The sequence below is a fragment of the Heterocephalus glaber genome, unplaced genomic scaffold (genome assembly GCF_053883595.1).
Source record: "Heterocephalus glaber isolate CG9 unplaced genomic scaffold, H.glaber_assembly_v1.0 deba00001606, whole genome shotgun sequence".
NCBI classification, from domain to species: Eukaryota; Metazoa; Chordata; class Mammalia; order Rodentia; family Bathyergidae; genus Heterocephalus; species Heterocephalus glaber.
In genome coordinates, this window is record NW_028258377.1 from 38,175,690 (window position 1) to 38,196,966 (window position 21,277).

At 54.9% G+C, this 21,277-nt stretch overlaps 1 protein-coding gene and 1 long non-coding RNA gene across 6 annotated transcripts in view; one reads left to right on the top strand and one right to left on the bottom strand.

The window, feature by feature from the left end:
- Nucleotides 1-21,277, top strand: part of Fstl4 (follistatin like 4) — a 381,739-nt gene that overhangs the window by 319,462 nt on the left and 41,000 nt on the right. For both annotated transcript variants that reach the window (XM_004836583.4, XM_021241322.2), the window contains one exon: nucleotides 11,085-11,251. In XM_004836583.4, coding sequence (XP_004836640.2) covers nucleotides 11,085-11,251 — 167 coding nt within the window. The remainder of the gene's footprint in view (nucleotides 1-11,084; nucleotides 11,252-21,277) is intronic.
- The window catches only part of LOC147823010 (uncharacterized), a 121,988-nt gene continuing 102,642 nt past the window's right edge, over nucleotides 1,932-21,277 (bottom strand). For all 4 annotated transcript variants that reach the window (XR_015444865.1, XR_015444864.1, XR_015444863.1 and 1 more), the window contains exon 5: nucleotides 1,932-20,414. This is a non-coding gene — a long non-coding RNA (uncharacterized LOC147823010). The remainder of the gene's footprint in view (nucleotides 20,415-21,277) is intronic.

Sequence of the window (21,277 nt, forward strand, 5' to 3'; positions counted from 1 at the left end):
TTTTACATCATGAACTTTTCCTTCTACTGTATATCTGATTATTCCCGTTGGCTTGCAAACAGAGCCACCTCAAAAGACAAACTAACCCATCTCGCCTTTAACTTCCACCTGCCGTCCTACTTTTTAGCTCCCCTTCACAAAACCCTAAGAGCCCTTTCTCTCCTCCCCCTTTTTCTCCTCCTCCTCCTCGCCTCCTGCTCTCTTCAGTCCATCCAAGGATGGCTTTATCCCCCAACACTCTGATGACACATTACAGGTCCCAGATGGTCTCCATGTTCCCGAACACAAAGTCGGATCTCAAGCCTCACTGCCTGGAGATTCGCCCCACCCCGGACAGAGCTGCTACACACTTTGCTCTTCCTCCACCTCTAAATGTCGGTGGGTCCCAGCCCTCAGTCCTGCTGCCCCCTCCTTACACTCTCCACAGGGATCTCATTTGGCCCCACGGTTTTAAATATCATTTCTTCACTGATGACTTTGAAGCCGAGTCCCTAACCTGGACCGCTCACCATCTCCTGAGCCCCTAATGTACACAGTCAGCTCCCCACCCCTCAGGCCACCCACCACACTGAAAAAGAGCCAGGGGTTTCATCTGAATTATCTGCTCTTTTTCCTTCAGACTTTCTGTAAGTAGGGCCAGTACCTACCCAGTTTTTCAGGCCAAAACCCCAGGCTTCATCCTTGATTCTTCCCCTTCACTCCGTCTCCTTGTCGCATCAATCAAGAAATCCGCTCATTCTCCCTTCCGCAGGTGCCCGCGTCTCAGCCCCTGGACCGCGGCCTCCTGCCAGGTCTCTGCTGCCTCCACGGCCCCATCTGTCCCCTTCACTGGACCACAGAGTGCTTCCCTTCTCTCTTCCTGATAGTCTTCTCCCCTCCGCCAGGGCCGGGATGGCCCTTGCCATCATCGCTCTAGGAGTGACCCTGTGACAGGTCTTGCCAATAAAACATGAGGGGACATCGCCTGGGGCCTTTGGGGAGTTTCTTGTTCTGAAATTGTGTACGTCCTCTCTCCCAGCTGATGCGGGGCCTAGAACTGTGCCTCTGGCTCCCGGAAACGGGCAGCAAAGCAGCATGCTGAGGGAAGCAGGGCAGGAAGGGGGAGCCCCGAGACCACGGCCTTCTCGTTACTCAGTGATAGGCTTTCCTTTTTAGTCAGCCCCATTTCCAGTCAGAGTTCAGTTAACTTAGCTGAAAATTCCTCAGCTGATGCACAGACAGCATTTAAAATTGTGAAGTACGGCCGGGGATTTAGCTCAGTGGTTCCACCACCTGCCTCGCAAGTGCAAGGACCTGAGTTCAATCCCCGGTACCAAAAAAAAAAAAAAAAAAAAAGTGTGAAGCAGAGCATTTTATCCTCCTGCCTAAAACCTTCTAATGGCTTCTCGTAAAACAAAACCTAACGTCCTTGCCATAGCTATGGGGCCTCCAGCCCCACCCAGGGCCCTCTCAGCACTGTCCCAGAGGCTGCCCCTCTTAACTCCACACTGCCCTGCCCCACTCCTGTTGCTCTGTACTCGGACCCTGAACCCCTCTGCCAACCTCCGAGCCCGGCTACCAGGGCCGCCAACCTGCTGACCTCCCCTCCCCTCCCCTCCCGACAGCTGGGCCCACCTGGGCGGCCTGTCACATTACTACAGAGCTGCAGCCTCTTGGGGCGCCTGAGAAGCCGAACACCAGGGGGCGCCATGCAGGAAGGGTATGTGGCCTGGCCTGGACCACAGGGTGGAGGCCAAGGTGCTCAGCAGCCAGACTGATGGGGAACTGAGTCCAAGGTTTCCTTTAAAGAATCCGCTCAGCAGGGCCTCCGAGGGCCAGCCAGCCCAGCACTCGCGCCAGGAGTTCATCGGCGCTGCGGGGCGCTCCCGGGAGCTGGAATCAAAAACAGATGTAAACTGCTCTCCAAAACGGTCTGCTGTTGCCTGTTTACAAAACACGGCTGTGCCTTGGCAATCTCAGGAGGCTGGATAATTAAACAGAAAACAAGTTATATTTATTCATGTTCTTTCAAGACCCAGTGGCTTCTCCATTTTGCACTTCTACGTGGCGGCTCTGCTTCCGGGTAGAGGTGGGCCTCCCTCTGCGGCTTCTCGCTCTGATGCCTGCGGGACACACGCGGGTCCCGGAAGTTTAGGGAGAGGGGAGTAGAAAATAATCTATTCTTCTTTTTCCCTGAGGGTTTTTGTAACGAGAATGCCACACAGTGTAGAAATTATCTTCAAATCTTACTCCCAGAGAAGGCCCGGAGAGTGACTCTAACCCCGGTTCACAGCAGACGCCTGGGGAGGTTAGGATGTCAGCCAAGACCTCGTGCTGCCCCGGGTCCCCGGGCTCCCTCCCCGATTGCCTCAGCTTGGAAAACTGCACCATCTTTGGAAGGGGACGGAGCGGGGATAGGACCCTTCCTGACCCCCTTCCCAACTGCAGGGGAGCCCAGCCCCGTCCGCTTCTCTCCGCCCCTCCACCACTGCCACTGTCTCTCCCCCGAACGACGCCCTTGCCCGCTGGCTGGTCTGCATCCTGCACTGTGTCCTCTCCCTGGCAAGGAGCAATTCACTCAAAGGCCTGGATGTTGATCTGTGAGCCTTTTAGCATGCAAATCAGATCACATTCCTCCTGGACTCAGAATCCTTCCAGGCACATTCCTACGCCTTGAATTACACCCAGAAATCCTCGCTTTGGGCCCGCCTGACCCACGGGCCATTCTTAGCTCTCTGGCGGCCTGCAAGCCACACTCCCTTGCCTGGTTTCCCATCCTTCCGCCTCTCGGGCTGGTCTTCCTCAGCGCCCATCCTGCCTCGGGGTGTTCGCAGCGAGCTCCCCCGGGCCTGGCCTGGCTGCTGTCTGCACCTAAATGTTTCCCGTCCACAGAGCCTCCACCACCACCACCTGCATCTTAATGGGCCTCCCCTGTATTCTCTCACCGCAGCGGCTTGTTCTTTGCAGCCATAGAGTTTAGTACACCGTGTAATTTGTTTGCACGTTCTCCCCAGCCCACCCCGAGCCTCCCCCTCAGGCAGGGAGGCTGGGCTGTAGCAGTGGAAACAGGTGTGGGTGAGGGAATGAGCTCCCTCTGCAGAGAACGTCGGGGGATTAGAGTGGAAGCTGAGTCTTCTGTCAGAAGGGGCTCAGAGGCTTCCTGACCTCACGGCTGGGGCTCTCAGAGGTCCCTCCTACATCTCACTGCCATTTCTTCAGTGGCAATACCTTAACTTGTATTTCTTTCCCTTCTGAGGGGGTGCGTTATGTAATTATAACACCAGCTGCCATAGAAACCCTGAAATCTCAGCAGTGTACAGCAGGAGAGGCTGATTTCTCACCTTCATCGGGTCTGATGGGGTCAGGCCACTCTCCGCCAATACCAGCTAGTGTGCCCAGATCACGAGGTCCCCAAAGGCCACCAAGGAGCCGATTTCAATGTAAACACACAAGGGTCGTTTATTTAAGCTCGAGCAGGGACTCTCATCCGACACCGACTCTAAAACACCAGGGGTTTTTATAGAGGTTACAGCAAGGCGCGGGGTTTCAAAAAGGTGGGGTTTTAAATCACACGCAAATCACACAATTGGCTAGCATTTAGCAAGTTTTGAACGTTTAAACCTAATTGGTTGGGCCTTGCACGCTGAACTGTAAACGGCTGTTCAAGTCATCGAAAAGAACATCTGGGATACTGGGGTATTGGGGTAACTACTGATTAGCTGTTGTAGGCCATCGAGAAGAGCATCTGGGACATTGAGGCAGCTACCGATTAGCTGTTGCTAGGCTAGTTGTTAGGGGACTGTTGAACATTATCACAGGCAGGTGGCCAAAGTGCATCTTGTGGTTTTTTTTGGAACTAGAATTTATGTCTAGGCCACCTTACTCTAAAATGGGGCCAAATTTTAAAATGGAGTCACTCAGGTCTCACACTAGGAGGCCATGCTGGCGCTGTCACAGCGCAGGACCACACCGTCCCCGCAGGAGGGAGGAAGACGGGGATGAGTTTTTCAGGGTTCTCCAGAGGGACAGAGCCAGGAAGAGAGAGAGACAGAGCTATCTGTAGCTATACAACACGATCCGTTAGAAGGAATCGGTGCCACAATGACACGGGCTGACAAATCCCAAAAGCCGCAGTTGGCAAACAGGAGACCCGGGACAGCTGATGGTACAAGTCCAGGCTGAAACCCGTGCTCAGGCTTCGCAGTCGGCCGGAGCTCCCTTCTCACCCACCCTTGTGTTTTCTTCAGGCCTTCAGCTGACTGGATGAGGCCCACCCATATTAGGGAGAGCAGTCTGCTTCAGTCACCTACTGAATCTGTGTTAATTTGTTTTCGGCAGGGGGTGGTGCAAGCCAAGTCATCCTGAGTGCTGGGGCTCTGCTTGGTTTCTCCTGGCCAATGAACCCCTCTGGCTTTTACATCCAGAGTAAAGTTTGGATAAATACTGAGGCACTCCCTGGCCCACTCACATTGACCTATAGTCTAAATGAATACTTGAAAACTAGAAGATGTCCCGGAACTTGGGAGCACATAATGCTACAGGAAATAATACCGAGATGCAATATGAAACACTGTATCTCCCAACCTGTTAACTGTATGATACGCCGAGTTCTTGTTCTCTAGAAGTCGAAGAATGAGTCCTAGGAACAACGGAGGTTAAGAGCAGGAAGATATTTATTGATAGGAAAGCTCCGGAGGGGCAGGAGGGCTCCCTAGAGGGTAGCCGGGGACCCCACTTTACAGAGGGTGAAACCCACCTGGGAACAATGTGGGCCACAGCCACATTGTCCAATAAGGTTACAGGTACAGTCACTTGGGTAACGGTGGTCCAGTCGGGAGACAAGTCACGTAACAAGCGTGCACGGGAAGAACAAAGATTCCCCTAGGAAGCGGTGGGTCCAGAGGTCTCTGGTCACCCACCGGGTGGCTGATGTCTATCTAGACTTCATTAGGCCCAGTGTCTGTTCTTTGAGGAAGTTTGCGGGTCTGGTCATCTTGTCTTTATCCCGAGGCCTGGTTTTCAGCTGATGTGACTCCAGTGCAGCTGTGGTGTGTTTCACCTTTGTCTTGACCCCCTTGAGGATCTGGCCCTGTCTAACTGCCTGAATTTCTGTCTGTCTATAGTAATAGTGTGGCAGCCTCTTGCTGGGGAGGTAGGAGCTGCCTGCCTGGGAGGATTTGGATCCAACCTTAGAGGTCCAGACAGATTTCTGAGATTCTGAGTAAACAGTGTATAATTGCAGAAGGCAAAGCATCACCCCCTCCCCCCAGCCAGCAAAACAGTTGGCAGCTAAGATGCTTTCTGGTATTTCTGTCATCCTTGGGAACAGACACAGGAGGGTGTGGGAGACAGTAGGCCCCGACTCCCAGACTGACGCTCGGCAGGTGGGGAGGGGGAGCTGGTGCCTGGCTCCGTGATGCCCGTGCACCCTGCTGACCAGGAGGTCCTGAGCTGGCCATGTCAGCACTGACCGCTCCCCGCCACACTGCAGACCCCAGAGCTCCCTGGGACGGTGATGTCACAGCTATGGGTACCAAGCTTAGCTCTAATTTGCCGTTTTTCTGCACACAGCAGTCACAATGAGGTGTGGTTTTCCAAAAGCCAAAAAAGTCACTGGCCCAGAGCTTAGCGGGCCCTGCTCCAGCCCCTCCTGCCAACAAGGAAAACGCCACACTAGACGGGGGCAGCTTGAGAGCAGGTCACGGGTGTGCCTTCTGCGTCCACCCCGGGGTGCCCAGCGCTGGGGACATGGAGAGGGGTCCGCGCCACAGGGCAGCTGGTCTCCGCAAGAGCAGGGCCTTCGTATCTTGGAGTCCTGAGACAGACAGGGCTTGGGTTTCTTCTCCATCCGCACTTAACACTGTCTTCCCTGCTGAGCCAGCGGGGCCAGGTCGGCAGGCACTGGGTCTGCTTTGCCTGCCAGGATTTTCCTACTATCTCCTGGTGCCCACTAGGTGCCCAATAAATAATGGTTGAATGAGCACCAATCACTCACTGGCGTAAAACTGCTTATTAAGTCCCTTCCGTGTGCCAGGCATTATATGAAGTGTTGAGGATACAAAAGAGAGGAAATAGATCTGGTCTCTGTCTTTATGCAAGTAAAAACGACGTTTACACCAGACAGCACAACGTGATGTAACCTGTAATAAAGGTGGAAGTAACACTGAGCAGCACAGAGCCACTGAACAAGTAAATTACTGACAGATCTGCAGGTAATTGATTAAGAAGTTTGTTGCCATCTCCACAATGAGGCAAGCAAGGGGAACTGTGACAATAACAGAAAAACAGAAACTGATAATGCATAAAGAAAGGGGAACTCTCAGATGCATGCAGGTGCCCTTTAGGTGGCTTTGGACACGTCTGGCCAAAAACCTGTCCCCAGCCTCCCGTCCACGTTTAAAAGGAGCCCAGGGTGGCAGTTCTCTGGTGGAGAAAACAGGAGACAAAAAGCACAGGCCCACCCTGAGCACAGTGCCCCCGGAGAGCAGGAGCAGCCCCGCTCAGCAATGCTAGCTGAAGTCCTGCTTGGTCAGGAGACGTGGCACACTCTCTGCCCTCCCCAACTCCACAGTGTGGCCCTGCTCACAGGACCAGGGCCAGCTCAAATCAGTATTCGATCTCGTAAGTGTCACACTACATTGGTGGCTCCCAGGTTGCCTCAAGAGTTGGTTCCAGGGAGGCAACACGTGAGGAGAGGCTGCAGCCTCTGACCCAGCCTAAGTGCCTGGCCCAGGATCACCCTGTGAGTGGCCCTAATTCTCGAGCAGGTGAACCTAGGTTTACCCTTCAAGGCTCTGTCAAAAATATTGATGGGCAGGTTGATTGAGCTTTTGACAGGGTCTTTTCACCGAGAGCATCATTTGAAAAATGGCAATGTCCAGGTAGGAATGTGTTCCATTAGTACCTTTCTGACATAAGAAAACTAACACCGACTTGACAAGAATTTGAAAAATTTAATTTCTACTGCTACCCAGTCCCAGAGTCCTATTTGAGTGGGTGCTGATGGGTTTATGAGTGTCTCATCGAGTTCAAGTCAGTGCGAGAAATAGCGCCTGAGATGAAGGGAAAGCTGTAATAGGAACTAAAACCCAATTCTCCACCAACTAAAACTGTATGGCCTCCTGCTATCAGGAAAGATGTTTGTTAGCCTGCTTATAGAAGGCTCGTTCATTTCCTACAGCTGCCCTTCCTCTCCAAGTTCAAATGTACAGCGGCAGGTGAGGGGTGGTGTCCGGAACACCTCATGCTGCTGCTGTGGTCGGGGGCCCCAGAGAGGGGTCTTGGCCTCAGCCCCACCTAATGTGAGCCAGGCACCATGCGAGGCATGGACTGCCCAACAGCTACTGCAGGACACAACGCCTGGCTAGTGGCCCAGGAAGGTCCGTCTGCTGCTAACCACCCCACAGACTAGACCTCAGCACGGTGCGTCTCTCCCTCTGCCTCCTGCCTCAGGGGAAAGCAAGAGAAGCCCCAGATGCTGGAAGATCTGACCCCCAGTGAGATGCGTATCTGAGCTACGAGCACCCCCAACCTGGTTGTCCCCCTCGAGTTCCCTGCTCACCACGCAGCTTTCTAGTGCCGCTTCTCAGAGCAGGGGCATCACCTCCTTGTGGAGACAGAGCTCCGCCCTGAGGGACCACTCTGAACCACAGCCAGGTCCTTTCTTGCCAAGGACAACAGCCCCTTAGGCGGACACATCCTCAGGCCCCAGACCTAGCGTCACCTCTGCCCAAGCCCACTCACTGTCCCCTCCTTATGCTGAGTGGCAGGCCAGTCTTGCTGCTTGGTTTCCCAGAGGCCCTAGAAACTTCCACCCATAGTAGCCAAAGAAACTGATGTCCGTCGCCCTAGGAAGAGCGCCTGCAGGAGCTGGAAGGGCCCCTCGGTGACCCTTTGTCAGACAGCTGCCTGGAGAGCTGCTTGGCCTTCTGTACCTTCCTCTCAGGTCACCGGGTGCCCAGCAGGGTGAGGACCGGGCCTGGACTGAGCTGGTCCCCTGCCCTCATCTGTGCTGCAGCAAGGGTGAGGGTCAGAGGAATGTGATCGCTACACATGGACTAAGGGCAGCCCACCCATCCCAGGACCTGCCCCACCTCTGGGGAAGGCTCACGAGGACTGTGAGGTCCCCAGCTGGGCCGCACGGCCACCACCAGCCCTTCCCCAAGAAAGCTGCTCCCAGGGCTCTCTGGGGATGGGGGTGGCTGGGCTTCGCCTCAGTCAGGATGGACAGCGTAGTCCCCACAGTGTGACTCCCCTGTTCCCTGACCGCGCACGAAGCCCAGGCTCCCAGATGCGTGTTATAGGGACGGAAGGAGGACACAAAGGCCCTCTTACATCCCAGTGTGGTTGTAGGGTGTCGATCTGCCCTTCTGTTGGATCTTTGACATCATTCCCAACACCCAGTCCCTGGCCCTGGGCCGGGCAAGATAATCCGGCCAGCGGATTGCTTCAGTGATGGCTCCAGAGGAGAAGGTGGGAACCATTCTGTTTCCCAGGGCTCTCGGGGGCAGGATTTGACCCCTTTCCCTCCCTAGTGTTTTTTTTTTTTTTTAAATTTTGAGCCAGGGTCTTACCAAGTCACTAAGCTGCCCAGGCTGGGCTTGAATTTAGGATATTCCTGCCTCAGCCTCGGAGAATCCTGGGATGACAGGCGAGTGCCGCCATGTTCTGCTGCCAGACACTGCAAATGACACTGCCTAGGGCCCAGGAGGCCTGCAGCCCCCTCAGAGTCCCCACTGTGGAAACTAAGAGCCACCTCCTCTTCTGGCTGTGCTGACCCCTTGGGCCCCGCATGATGTGGTCTCATGTTGCTCCCCTGGTGATCGATCACCCCAGAGTCAGCCCTGGTCTCACCACTGCCTGCCGGGGACAGGGCTCCAGGCAGGGCTTGGGAGCCTAAGCACAAGGCAGGGAGGCTGGAGGGAGAGGGTGCAGTTGCCATAAATCTCTCCCGAATTTTAAAAGGAGCGGGGGAATATTGACATAAATTAAATCCAATAAAACATTCATTTAATGAAACTTTAAATGATCCAACTATTTGCTGTTTGGTTAATATTTGTGTAGCTGACAGGAGCAGAATTACGAAGGTTCTGACAGTATGCACGCATTCTCATTTCAAGCAAGTTTTTCCTGTGAAGTGTACATCTTCACGCATGCAAATGATGGGCAAGGAAGGGGGGGGGCGCGTACCGCCCCCAGCCACGGCGCCTCCAGGGACCCAGGAGGCTTCCGGTGTGGGCGTGCCCGACTTCCACCCCCACCCTCTGCGGCCTAGGTGTACACGGTGAGGCCCCGGCTGTCCTTCCCGGGGCGCTCACAGCTGACCTCGGGCCTAGCTGAGCTGTCGGCCTGAGCTTGTGGCCAGGACACTGTTCCCCAGCCAGCCTGGGCCTCCTGCGTCCCCACTGCCAGGAGCACCCCTGGGGGCCCAGGGCCTCAGTCTGGGATCCACCGTGGGCTCTCAGCACCCAGCTGAGGGTAGGGAGCAGGCTGTGGGGGACAGCAGCTTCCTTCTAGAGCCCCCGGGACCCCTCACCTACACACCCCGTCTCCCTCCCCATGCCCGCCACCCCCTGGGACAGCAGGGACATCCTCATCCCTCCCTGGTTGCAGAGCATGGAGCCTCATGGCCGCCCGACGAGGACAGAGTCCTCCTCTCCACGCTCGAGAGCTGGGCTTGGAGTCCCGAGCCGGAAGTACAGCGGGAGCTGAACCCTTTCCACAGGTTCACTCCCACCCATCTCGGCAGCCCTGGCCTAGCCCTAGCCGCGGGGAGGTGGCGCCTGCTCCCTCCTCCCTGAGCAGTCAGCCTCGTGACTGTGACTCACAGGCGGAGAGCCGCAAGCAGGATGTGATTTAAGAGGGAACTTGAAGTCCGGTCGCTTCAATGTCTGTGAAATATTACGCCCGTCTCATCTGCATCCATCACCTGGTGCTTATCTCTCCTCCCGCGGCCGAGTCGCACTTTCCCAGCGTGGGCTCGCCCCTCCCCACTGGCCTTTGGCTGCTCTGCTTGTTTATTTCCATCTCTCCGTTGTTCATCCCTCCATCGCCGATGAAGCAGCGGGCGTCCAAATCGCTCGTCTTCGTGCGGCCGAGCCCGGCCGCTGCGTGTTAGTGGGCGGGGCTCGGCTGCTCTGCGCCGGCCTGAGGTGCTGCCGGTCACAGCTCACAAGGCTCCCGCTGAGTCCGCTGAGTCCGGGCCCAGCTCCCAGCGCTGTGCTTTGTCCCCTGTGTTTGTGCGACACACCAGCCGGCCGCCACGCCCCAGGGCGTAGCTGGGGTGAACCGGCTTCTCACAGCCCGCCTGCCCCTCCCCGCTGTGTGACCTCCAAGTGTGCAGATCGGGGGCAGAGCCGGTCCCCTCATGGGCTGGTGACTGCCCCCTCAAGTCTGAGCCTATTTTTACGTCTGAGCAGCCCAAGTTTGGGGAATTTTTCAGGAATCCCAAGAGTTTAAAAAAGCCTGTAATGGCCGGGAAATACGTTAGACCCTGCCCATTTGCCGAAAGAATGATTCGTTTTAATGCCAGTTATCAAGTGTAAAATGGCAAGGATTCATAACTTGGTCAGCCTGAAGTACACTTTGGAAAATTAAAGGCCACAGTGCATGGTCACATAACAGAAATGCAACTCCAAGTTCCGTGAATCTTCAGGCAGAAATAAGCCTGCAAAGGGCAGGCAGTTCGCTCCCCAGTGCTGACAGTGCTGACAGTGCAGCCTTGGCGTTGCCCCAGATGGACGAGACCCCGGCCGGCCCACCCCGGAGACCTGGGCTGCACTTGGCAGGGCTCCAGCTTCCTCAGGCCGGAGCTCTGGGCCGCACTCCCTGCTCTCTGTCCCACAGCCTCGGGGTCCTGGCAGCCAGCATTCTGACTCCACTCGAAACCCCACGCCCATGCGCTGCTCTTCACATCAGCTGTGGATCCCGTTTTGACTCAGAGCGCAGCAACATGCCCATTGGCACATTTAATCAGCACCGTTAGCATTTTCAGGGGCCTTTCGCCCTCCTGGGCCCCGTCCCAGAGTAAGTTAACGGCCGTTGGCTTGGGGTTGAGACTCCGTGCCCCCAGACCACAGCTGAATCCGTCTCCTTTCCCTCCACAGAGGTGATTCAGCTCAGCCTTGCCCCCGAGGACAGGGTCAGTGTGACTACCGTGACCGTGGGACTGAGCTCGGTGCTGACCTGCGCCATCCGCGGGGACCTGAGGCCTCCCATCGTCTGGAAGCGCAACGGGCTCACCCTGAACTTCCTGGACTTGGAAGACATCAATGTAAGTCAGCTGGCACTTTTGGAGTCAGGCAGACCTCCCGGAAAAGTCAGCTGCGTGGGAAAGTGTGTAGTGATGGCAGAGGCCAGCGGGAGGGACCTGCCTCGGGGATGTTCTCTGCCAGACCAGGGAATGAGGGCTTGATGGCATAAGCCAGTGATGGCGAACCTTTTAGAGCTTTCAATGAGATAAGCAGCCCGCTGTGGCACGCATGCCATAGGTTCGCCACCACTGACTCCAGTGGCGCTGCTTGGCAGAAAGGAGCAGCTGAGTGCAGACAGCCAGGTGTGGCCAGCAGGGTATCTTCTGTCTCTGAGGACACCAGTGGCCGGGCTGGGGTCCTGACATCACCTACATGCACTTGATGACTAATTCTTTAACCTGCTGATCCTTGGGGAATCGATCTATAAGAAAAGCAACATTAGCCATTCCTCCCTTCCCCTGGACTTGAAGAAGTGGAATAATTCAAGTGTATTTATTGGTCCGGGTTTGGCACGAGGGGTGGTGCGGCTTCCCAGAAGTTCACGGGAGAGGACAGTGATGTCACCCACAAGGGGAGTTGCCAGGACAGCTGTTGGGCTTGGGCAGCAAAACAGGAATATAATTTTCAGGCAGAAGAGGGGAGTGCCCTGGTCTCCTGGACTCAGGACAGCACAGATGCCCCATGGGGTGCTTGCCCGCATACAGAAGACCCGTGGGCAAACATCTAGAGGGAATGGGGCAGAGGGAGTGACCTGAGCCATGTGGCCCCGTGGGTTGGACCAGCACACAGGACCAAGGGCTGTCCCATAAGGGACGCAGGTCTAGACAGAGCACTATGCCAGCCATCAGCCCTGCCCCACAGTGGAGGGAGCCATCCCTAGAAGTAGTGAGCCTCCCATCCCTTGGACCATCCAAGCTCAAGTAGCCAACAGTGCTGCTGGCCACAAGAGGGCAGCTAAAGCCCATGACCTTGAAGGTCCTTCCAGTGCTGAGACTGCTTTTGAGGAGAGCAGTCCAGCCTGAAATGCTCCAGGAGCCCCCAAAGTTGGGACTCTGCGACTCTCTAGGCCCTCCGACTGCACCCTGGAGACGCAGGGATGAAGATGAAAAGAGAAAACCACTCTGGAGGGCAAAGGATGCCCCTTGTCGCAGGGCGGGGTTGCTTCCTGTGCTGCGGACAGCCAGCTCCGAGACTTCTCTGACCGTCAGTGCAGCTCAGGCCAGAGTGCTGGCACTGGCTGGGTAAAGCTCTTGGTCCTCTAGGCCTGAGCCCGCCTGGGCTGGCTCACTGTCCTATTTGTAAAGAGTTGGGCGTGGCCGAGTGTGTGTGTGTGTGTGTGTGTGGGTGGGTGGGTGCATATTTGTGTGTGCCAAAGCTCTCAAGGTGGAGTGTCCACTCTTCAGTGCATCTGTCCAGTAATGACTGAATGAGGGCTTGGACAGGACCCCCTGCAACTGTCTCAGTGTCCGTGCGCGTTACTTGATGCTGTATTTGAGGACACCCAGAACAAAGGCAGAGGCAAAACTCCTCTTAATATACTTTCCATCAGCTAATTAAATTACCTTGAGAGTTTTTTCTCCTCCTTCAAACATGCCTGCAGCACCAGCTCAATTGCATCTCTACTTTTCACAATAAGGTTAGCAATTTGGATAATTGTGGGTACAACCAAAGATTAATGGCCCCTCATTACTTCCTAGCAAACGCTGCTGTTAAGTCAGCAGCCTGTAAATGCATGCAAGCACACATAAAGTGCACAAAATACACACACCTCCCTCTGCCACGGGGAAGTAGGCCACAGTCTGCTAGAGAGAGTACAGGTCCCAGGGCCAGAGGAGCCTGACCTCTAGGCTCAGCTGCGCCACTTACTGGTTGAGTAACTTCGGAAAGGACCTTTGACCCCTCTGAGCTTCAATTTCTTCATCTGTGAAATGGGGATAAATAATAGTACCTGCCTCGTAGAATAACAGTGAAGATTCAGTGAGACGACACAGGTAACATTCTTAGCATATAATATTACATAAAGGCCAAACATTATCATTAATCCTATTGCTATAGCTGCCGTTAAACAACAAACTCAGTACTTTGTAGCCTGAATCCCCAAGGAGCAGCCCGCAGCAGCCTAGCAGGCTCCCAGGCAGGCAGCTACAACTCAGAGCTCCCCTGTGGCTTGGAGTAAGGGCTGGGGACGACACTGATTCATCAGCCTTGGTTCACCCGGGGAGAGAGACACCGACCAGCCGCCTCCGCTATCCGAAGCAGCACTGGACTTTGCTGAGCCGACGGGGAAGTGCAGATGGTGGTGTCCAGCCAGCTCAGGCGTTCTGGACTGACAGGAAGTGCCTGGGGCCCAAAGCCGTGGCAAACCCTCTTGAGGACAGTGAGAAGACAGAGCCACATCCTCAGGAGCCACGGGACATTTTCATACCAAGAATTGGTCAGGGGCCGGGGATTTAGCTCAGTGGTTCCACTGCCTGCTGCGCAAGCGCAAGGACCCGAGTTCGATCCCCGGTACCAAAAAAAAAAAAAAAAGAATTGGTCAGGGGAGAACAGCCCAGGAGAGCAACACTGTGGAGCAAAGATTCCGGGGTTGATGGGGCTCCTAGAACCCCTGAGCCTGCGGAATCCCAGCACTCCCCTCCCGCCATCCTGAGCAATGAATTACAATCCCTGGTGGCAGTGGCAGTGGCATCATTAGTGACCCACTGGGAAGTGGATCTGCCTTCAGAACCGAGCTAGGGAGATTAGAGAGCACAAAGAGGTGTGGGCCTCCTTTTTTGTCATTTGTCTGAGACATCTTGATTGGCAACAAAATATTAATCACTTTTTCACTACTCTCTTAATGAGACGTTTTCATGGGCAACAAAATATTAATTTGTCTTGTCTTATCTGTTAAGAATTCTGTTAATGAATTCAGTCACAGAGCTATTACCGGATGCCATCCTAATGACACATGTAATTAAACTTTTCTGACTTGCAAACATCAAAGGTGCCTTGAGCATCAGAATAATATTTGATCAGAAAACGAATGTGTCCCTGCAGCCCGGAGGCAAGTGAGAAGGCACTGCTCCGATTCCGCAGCCCTGTACGTGCCCGGCCAGACAGCCAACGTGGGGAGTTGTCCTGTGTACTGACTGACTCGCTAGTGCCAGTGAGCCACAAAAGCCCCACACCGGCTTCCACAGATGCCTATTACGCTCTGGCGGGGGCTTCTGGTGGCCAGGATAATCAGGAGAGAGGAGTCTGGAGGCTCAAGCTGGGCCACAATACAAAGGGCCTTGCGCACTAACATGCTCAAAGGTAGGTGCTCCAGGAGTCCTGAGCCTTTTGTAGAGTAGAAGGATCCCAGAACTGCGGCGAGCCCTGCAACGATGCTCTTGGTCCTTCTCCTCTCTAACTTCCCGATTGGCGCATTTGGAGTGGAGTGATGGCCCAGGCTACCTGTGGCCTCCGTGCAAAGTTCCTGCTGCGTGGCACATGGCCTTGCCTGGGTCTGCGCTCTGCCTTCGGAAGCCCAGCCCTGTGTGTGGCTCCTGAGAAAGCCCCGGGGGACTCCCGGCTCGGCCTGCAGGGGAGAATTCCAAGCCCCAGAGCGGAGAGGACAAGCGCAAACCCCAGACTGGGCAGCAGCAGGGCGCCGGCCGGTGCCTCGCACTGTGGTTCTCTGGATTATGTTTCTGTTTGTTGGATGAACAATGGCTATTTCTGCTCCTGCTGGTATTCCCCAGCGCAAAGAAAGGGCAGCCTGTAATTTGTCTGCTTCCTGGTCCACAGTCTGGTTTTTTACCAAAACAGATACAGGTCTGGACAGGCGACACACACTCACACTCACCCACATACATCTCGAGGAACCACAGTCGCTGCTCTTGCCCCAGAAGCTAAGCTGGGGTGGCCACAGCAGCACCCCGATCTCTGCCTGCCCCGGGCTTGGGCCAGGCTTCCCCCTGAGGAGCACGCAGTCCCTGCCATCGGACCCCATGGGCCATCCCACCGTGGGCACCAGAAGCCAGTGCTGGCCTTGCCCTGGCCTGCACATGATGCAGTGCTGGGGGCAGGCATGCTGCCACGCCTAGGACACAAATGACATGCATCTCCCTGCGACCAGAGCCCAGGATGGAAGCTTTTCCCCAGGGAGAGCTTCTCCGTCCAGGTACCAGGGCTGCTGGGGAGCAGGGAGAGGGCAACCTGTGAGGGCTCTCTGGACCCACTTGGGGCCCTCTGGGACATCACGTTCTACACAGAAGCCCAGTGAGCAACTGGCTCTCTGAGCAGGCCCACACCCCTCCCTGGCCGCCCATCCCCCGAGAGCCCAGACATAAGCTCCAGGGACCGGAGCGGGGCCCGTCTCAGAGGCAGATCCATGTGCTTCTCCCACTGCCCGGCCCCTCACACTGGGCGTGCTGGGTCGGGTGGGGGCGCTGCCTCACTTTCTGCGGAAACAATGCAAACCCATTTCGTGCCTCGGCCCTGTGGTTCTCTAACCTCCCAGATTACACAGCGGCCACTCAGGGCAGCGTGAGCTCAGTCCCCACACCCGGTCACCCAGTCTCCGTGTCCTGCCTTAACGATGTCTCCTCCCTCTGCCTCGTCACTTTCCTCACTGCCCCTATGATCCTAAGGGTCCAGACACCTTCCCAGGAAAGGGACGGAAGCAGGGGTAGGACAGCCCCAAAGTCAGATAGTGGAAGATGGGCTGAATTTACCACTAACACTGAGCTGCTCCCGTGCACAGCGCCAGGCCCTGTGCTGGTCACTTGCTAGCATCTCCTCAGCCCTTACCAGTGCACCACAAGGCCGGGGAGCCACATGCTCAGGGGCGCGGAGCTTGCCCAGGACTCTGAGCCAGCCCGCCCTCCTAGCTGCTCTCTCTGGGTTCCTCGCTCATGCGTCGCAACACCTAGAGCCGGGCCTCGCCGCAGCTGCACACGTCCACTTGACCGTGGGGCCAAGTGTGCAGCCCTGGGCTCTCATCAGCTGCTGGCCGTTGGCCGCAGTAATTAAGGGGAGCAGCATAACCCGGGACCACCAGGTGGGATTGTTTAACCAGGATTTTCTCAGGGAGAGGAAACATTTTTCTATTGTATTTTTCATTTTTTTTTAAAAAACCCTACCATACATTCAGTATACTTTAAATAACTTGAAAGAACCACTCTTTTTTGGTTGTGTGTGTGGATTTCTTTTCTCCCACTGAATCTCGCTATTTGGGGCTTTCAAATTGTGGGCAGGCAGAATACAGCGATAAAAGCAGAAACACAAAGCCCATTAGAAGAAAGTATCTGTGGCATTGTTTGAAGGGTGTGTTAAAAGGTTCGCTTTTCCCCATGCCTAGATGGTATAAAACCAGGAACAAATAATTCTAATGAACCAGACTCTCTCTGAAAGTGCTTCTTTGGAAGTGAGTTATTTAAAAGACCAAAAGAAAATGATTTATGCGCTCATGACTCATTTAATTTTTATTGTCTTTCTATGAACCAGTCATGAATCCACGGTAAAAGATGAGAGGTGTTCGATTAGCATGGAGAGCTGTTGCACGCAATAGGCAGTGGTTGTGGGTTCCGAATTAAAATCATCTCATTGAGTGGCGAGGTACATTTTGTTATAAAATCTTGGCTAACACTATGCTTGACGCTCTCGGGCTGTGGTCAGTCCTCTCCAGCTTGTGTTGAAGACACTGGTTTTATTTAAACATCTGGGCCCTTGCGCTCTGGATGGAGCAATCGAGACCGTGTTTGTCTGGCCCGATCTAGAAGATGCCACCCCGTGGCCCTGGTACACCAGCCCGAGGAGCTGGAGGAGTTATCTCTGCCCCGAGCAGCTCACCTGGCCTGGCTTTTGGGAGCTCTCTGGGTAGCTTCTTCTAGGTCATCTCCTTTCCCTCTCCATATTGGCTTCAGGGCCTGACTCAGCCTGGTGGCTGCTTCCACCCCCAACTCTAAGGTAGAAAGAAGTCCCTCAGGAAGGTTCTGGTTCTGCTTCTAGACTCAGAATGCACAGGCCAAGACTGTCCACAGGGTCTCTGCCTCCCCGAGCCCACCTCTCCCACTGCCGCCAGAGGCCCATCCAGCGGAGGCTGCTAACCAGCTCCTTCCTCCCTCGGCTGCCTCAGGTTGGAGCCCTTCCTCCAAGGGGCCTCTGCCCACCACATGAGGAGCCGGACCTGAAGCCCCAGAGCCATGCCAAGCACCCACCCTGGCCAGTGCCCCTTCCCCAGCCTAGGCAAGGACACTCACATTCAGCCTGCATTCAGGCTTTGTCTGCTGCCAACCGTGTTGTATTTACCATGCTTCTGATACCTCTTTGATCTGTAAGAGAAGTTCTCCGAAGTGACACATTTCAGTTTGATGGATATTGCCAGTCTCCCTCCAATACTGTGTGAGAGTTTTAAACACCAGCCAGAGGGAAACACCTGACTGAAAGTCCTGGTCCCAGAAATGAGCCATAGAAGAGAATTTAACCAAACCTTCCCGGAGGGTTCCAAGGAAGTAGTTGGCTGTCGTGGCTGTGAGTGTAGCCCAGGTTAGAGCCAGGGGCTGGTACTCTTTGTAAGGCCTTCTTAACCTGGGGACTCATGTTCCAGGCGTCTCCAGGAGAGGGGATGTAGGCTTCCCAGGCAGGTTCAGAGGCATCCAAAGCTTCAGTTGATGGGCACCTGAGTCCTGCCCCTGGCCATACCAGGTGATCGGGCAAAGATCCAATGCCCCATTCGGGGGCTCAGGCCTGTATTTCATCAGTAGGCCGCACTAGCTGCTACCCCAACCTCACGACAGTCTGGAGTGCTGGCCAGTCAGGAGGTGTCCACCCTCTGGCCTCTGCCACTGTGATGAGCCGAGTGCTCAGAGGAATGTCTCAGACGGGAGGCTTTGGTTACAGCTACCTGGGTACCAGGTGTTCCCGTTTGTCCCCCATGTGTGGAATCTCAGCACTTGCACAACTGGGCCAGAACATCCTGAGTTTAGACAGCAGTGAAGTTGGAGAGAGCAGCGTACACAAGACCATCTCACTTCCCCCACAACTGCAATTTGGGAAGTGGGGGTCTCAAGCCCCCCTTGGAGTCAGTAGCTTGCTGGAAAGACAGAACTCACTGAAAGCTGTTATGCTCCAGTTAACAGTTTATCGTGGGGAAAGAGCACAGATTAAAATCAGCCAAGAGGAGAATCCAGGAGGATCCCAAATGTGTAGCTTCCAGTGTCCTCTCCTGGAGAATCACGGGCACATGGCTCTCCCACCACCAGTGCGTAGCTGTATGCGAAGGGTTGCCAGCCAGGAAAGCTCACCCAGCCCCCACACATCCCGCTGGCATGGTGGGGACCCTTGGCCCACAGCCCCTCAGCAGGCAGGACATTCTGCTTGGCCTGAAGACCCCGAGCAAACAGAGCCCTCAGGAGCCAGGATGGCCCAAGGCCTTGAGACCACCTCCCAGGAGCTGAGGGCAAGGCCAGCCCTCCCTCTGAATAGGGTTCACTCTTCACTGTGCTTCCATGTGGGTGTGCACCTCAAAAGCTAGCATACGTGCTGACACACCTCCCTTCACTCAGCGAGTGGGACTTGAGCTCCAGCTATGTGGCATGAGCCACACGATTCCCGGAGGGTGATACAGCGATGCACAGAAATGAAGACAGACCGCGGTCACCGGTCTGCCAGTGGCCAGACACCCTGAATCCTAGAGAAGCCAGGAGCTTTCCCCACAGTAGCTTCTTCCGTGCCTCTGACCCCCACCCTGGGCCAGAGCCTGGGAGGGGTAGGATAGGCCCACCCAGCTGCAGACACATCCACTGCAGCCCTTCCTGGCAGGACTGGCCCCCGTGTCCTTGCATAATGGTGAGTCTGTCCTCCGAAGGGCTGGGCAGAAGGGGACAGCACAGGAAGGCCAGTGTTGGTCCGGTGGTCAGCAGGCGAGAGCCAGAGTTTGGTGTGTCCGTGCTGGCTCACACATGGTCACCCTCACATCCCCTGCCTGTGTCCGTGTGCTCGGCACGCATGCGAGTGACTGCAGCTTGGTCTGGACAGTGCACGTGTGCTCATGTGAATGCAGATGTCCCTGAGCCCCACAGCGTTCTGCAGATCACCCAGTGCAGGGGTCCCTGGCATTCAGTGGGTGGTGCTGATGAGATGCTGGGGTGAGTGGCCTTCTAGGGGACAGGAGAGAGCTGGAGCAGGCAGAGAGATCCCACCTATACTCCCTCCTCCCCAGAGAGAGCTGAGTGCTCCTGGGAAGAGCAAAGTTGGAAAAGACCTGAATGAATGTTTCGGAGTGTTAACTTGTAACATTGAAAATCTTGCCAGCCAAACTCTAGTATCACTCTGGAGTCCTTGTGTCTAACACTGAGTCATGAAGTATGTGGCATTGATGACTCATTTTCATAGATTTATACTTGACTCTCATGTGTCACTGTGACAGCATCCCCCATGTCATCTTGGCTTAGCTATTGTTTAATAGTTATGTCTCATTTAATTACTTTCTTTAATAAGAGGAGATACTTAGCAAATAGCATTTTAAAAGATGAAAGCCATGTCTTTAAGTAAAATTGTCTCTTTCCCAAAAATGGATGTGCATCAATACAAAGAATTTGTCTAATCTGGCATCTGTTTATTTCTGGAAAGAACCTTGATTTTCCTAATACATTTCTATGCATCAGAGGAAAAAAAGCTATCCATAAAAACACAATTACAGAGGTGCAATCAAGCATTGATAGCAGTATTCAGACACCTCTCAAAGAACATTCAGAAGAGGAAGAATTGCAGATTCAGTTTTATGTAGCTTCTTATAAATCAATTTTTAAAGTCATTCACATCCAATGAGACAAATTTGATTTCTCTAGCCAATATTCATATCCAGAAAACAATATGCGCTTTGTTCTATAATTATATGATGCCTATTGTTTTAGCCCAGAGGCTTTATTTTATTTATTAGAGGCAGGTTCTCCCCAGAGCCTGCGCCACAGGCTGCTAACAAGCTCCGTGCTTCCAGAAGAGCCATAATGCAGCCAGCAGCTCCTGCTGTCCTCATGGGCTGATGGACCCCGTCCACCGATCACCCGAGAGCTGCACACACACCTCTGCCCGCAGGACCCTTGCGTGGCAGGCGGGAAAAGCAGAGGGAGGGAGCAGAGAACTGTGTTGTAGGTGCTGATTTTCCCTTCTCCTGCTGCTCTGAGCTGAGAGTCTCTCCGGTCCACTCCAGAGGCCCTGGCCCAAGGAATGCAAAGAACCATGAGCCCAACAAGACAGGGCAAGGAAGCAGGGACAAGGCTTGAGGCCAGTCTCCTGCCTTCCCTGCGGCCACTTCATTTTAACTCCACATGACTGGCCAATCACCTTGGGAATGGGAAGGCAGGAGACGGGCACCTCCGTCCTTAAACCGAAGAACTGGAGCCTACTGTTCACTGAACAGTATTCACTGAGAGCCACTGTGTGCCAGGCACTGTGCTGGCCCCAGGGACAGCACTGAACACAGAGCCCGAGCAGTGCCCTGTTCCTCCATGGGGCTCAGCTGCCTCGGGGAGACAGACAGTGCAGGAGGTAAATCCCCAGCACTGTGCTGAGCGGCAGTGAGCGCCGTGAAGAGTGTGGGCCAGCTAAGACTGAGCACGCTTGAAGGACAGTGAGTCGGGCAAGACGGATGGGCAGGCTTGGGTTGGAAGGGCAGCAGGCAGGAGGCCCTGCCTTGGGACCACAGGGTGGCACCTCCCAGCACCTGCTGCAATTGACCAGGGGCCCTCCGTGGCTCAGGGCCTGAGGACAGGCTGCACAAGGAAACAGTACCAGCTTGGAAAGGACCATGCTGGGCTATTTGGGGAGGAGACTGAGGAGGGCAGCGGTGGGGGTGTGTGACACCCCCCCCCATGGGAAGACAGTGGCTGTGCCCAAGGTGAACACAGGGGGTGTGGTTCAGAGAAATCAAACTGGAATATGTTCTCAGGGAGTGCCCTGCTGACTCGCCTTGCAGGGACTGGGGTTTTGTTTTGCTGTTGGTCTGGGGTTTTCAGGGGTTTCCCCGGGGATTAAAGGAGGTGATACACAGTCAGCCCCGCCTTGATATCTTGGAGGGA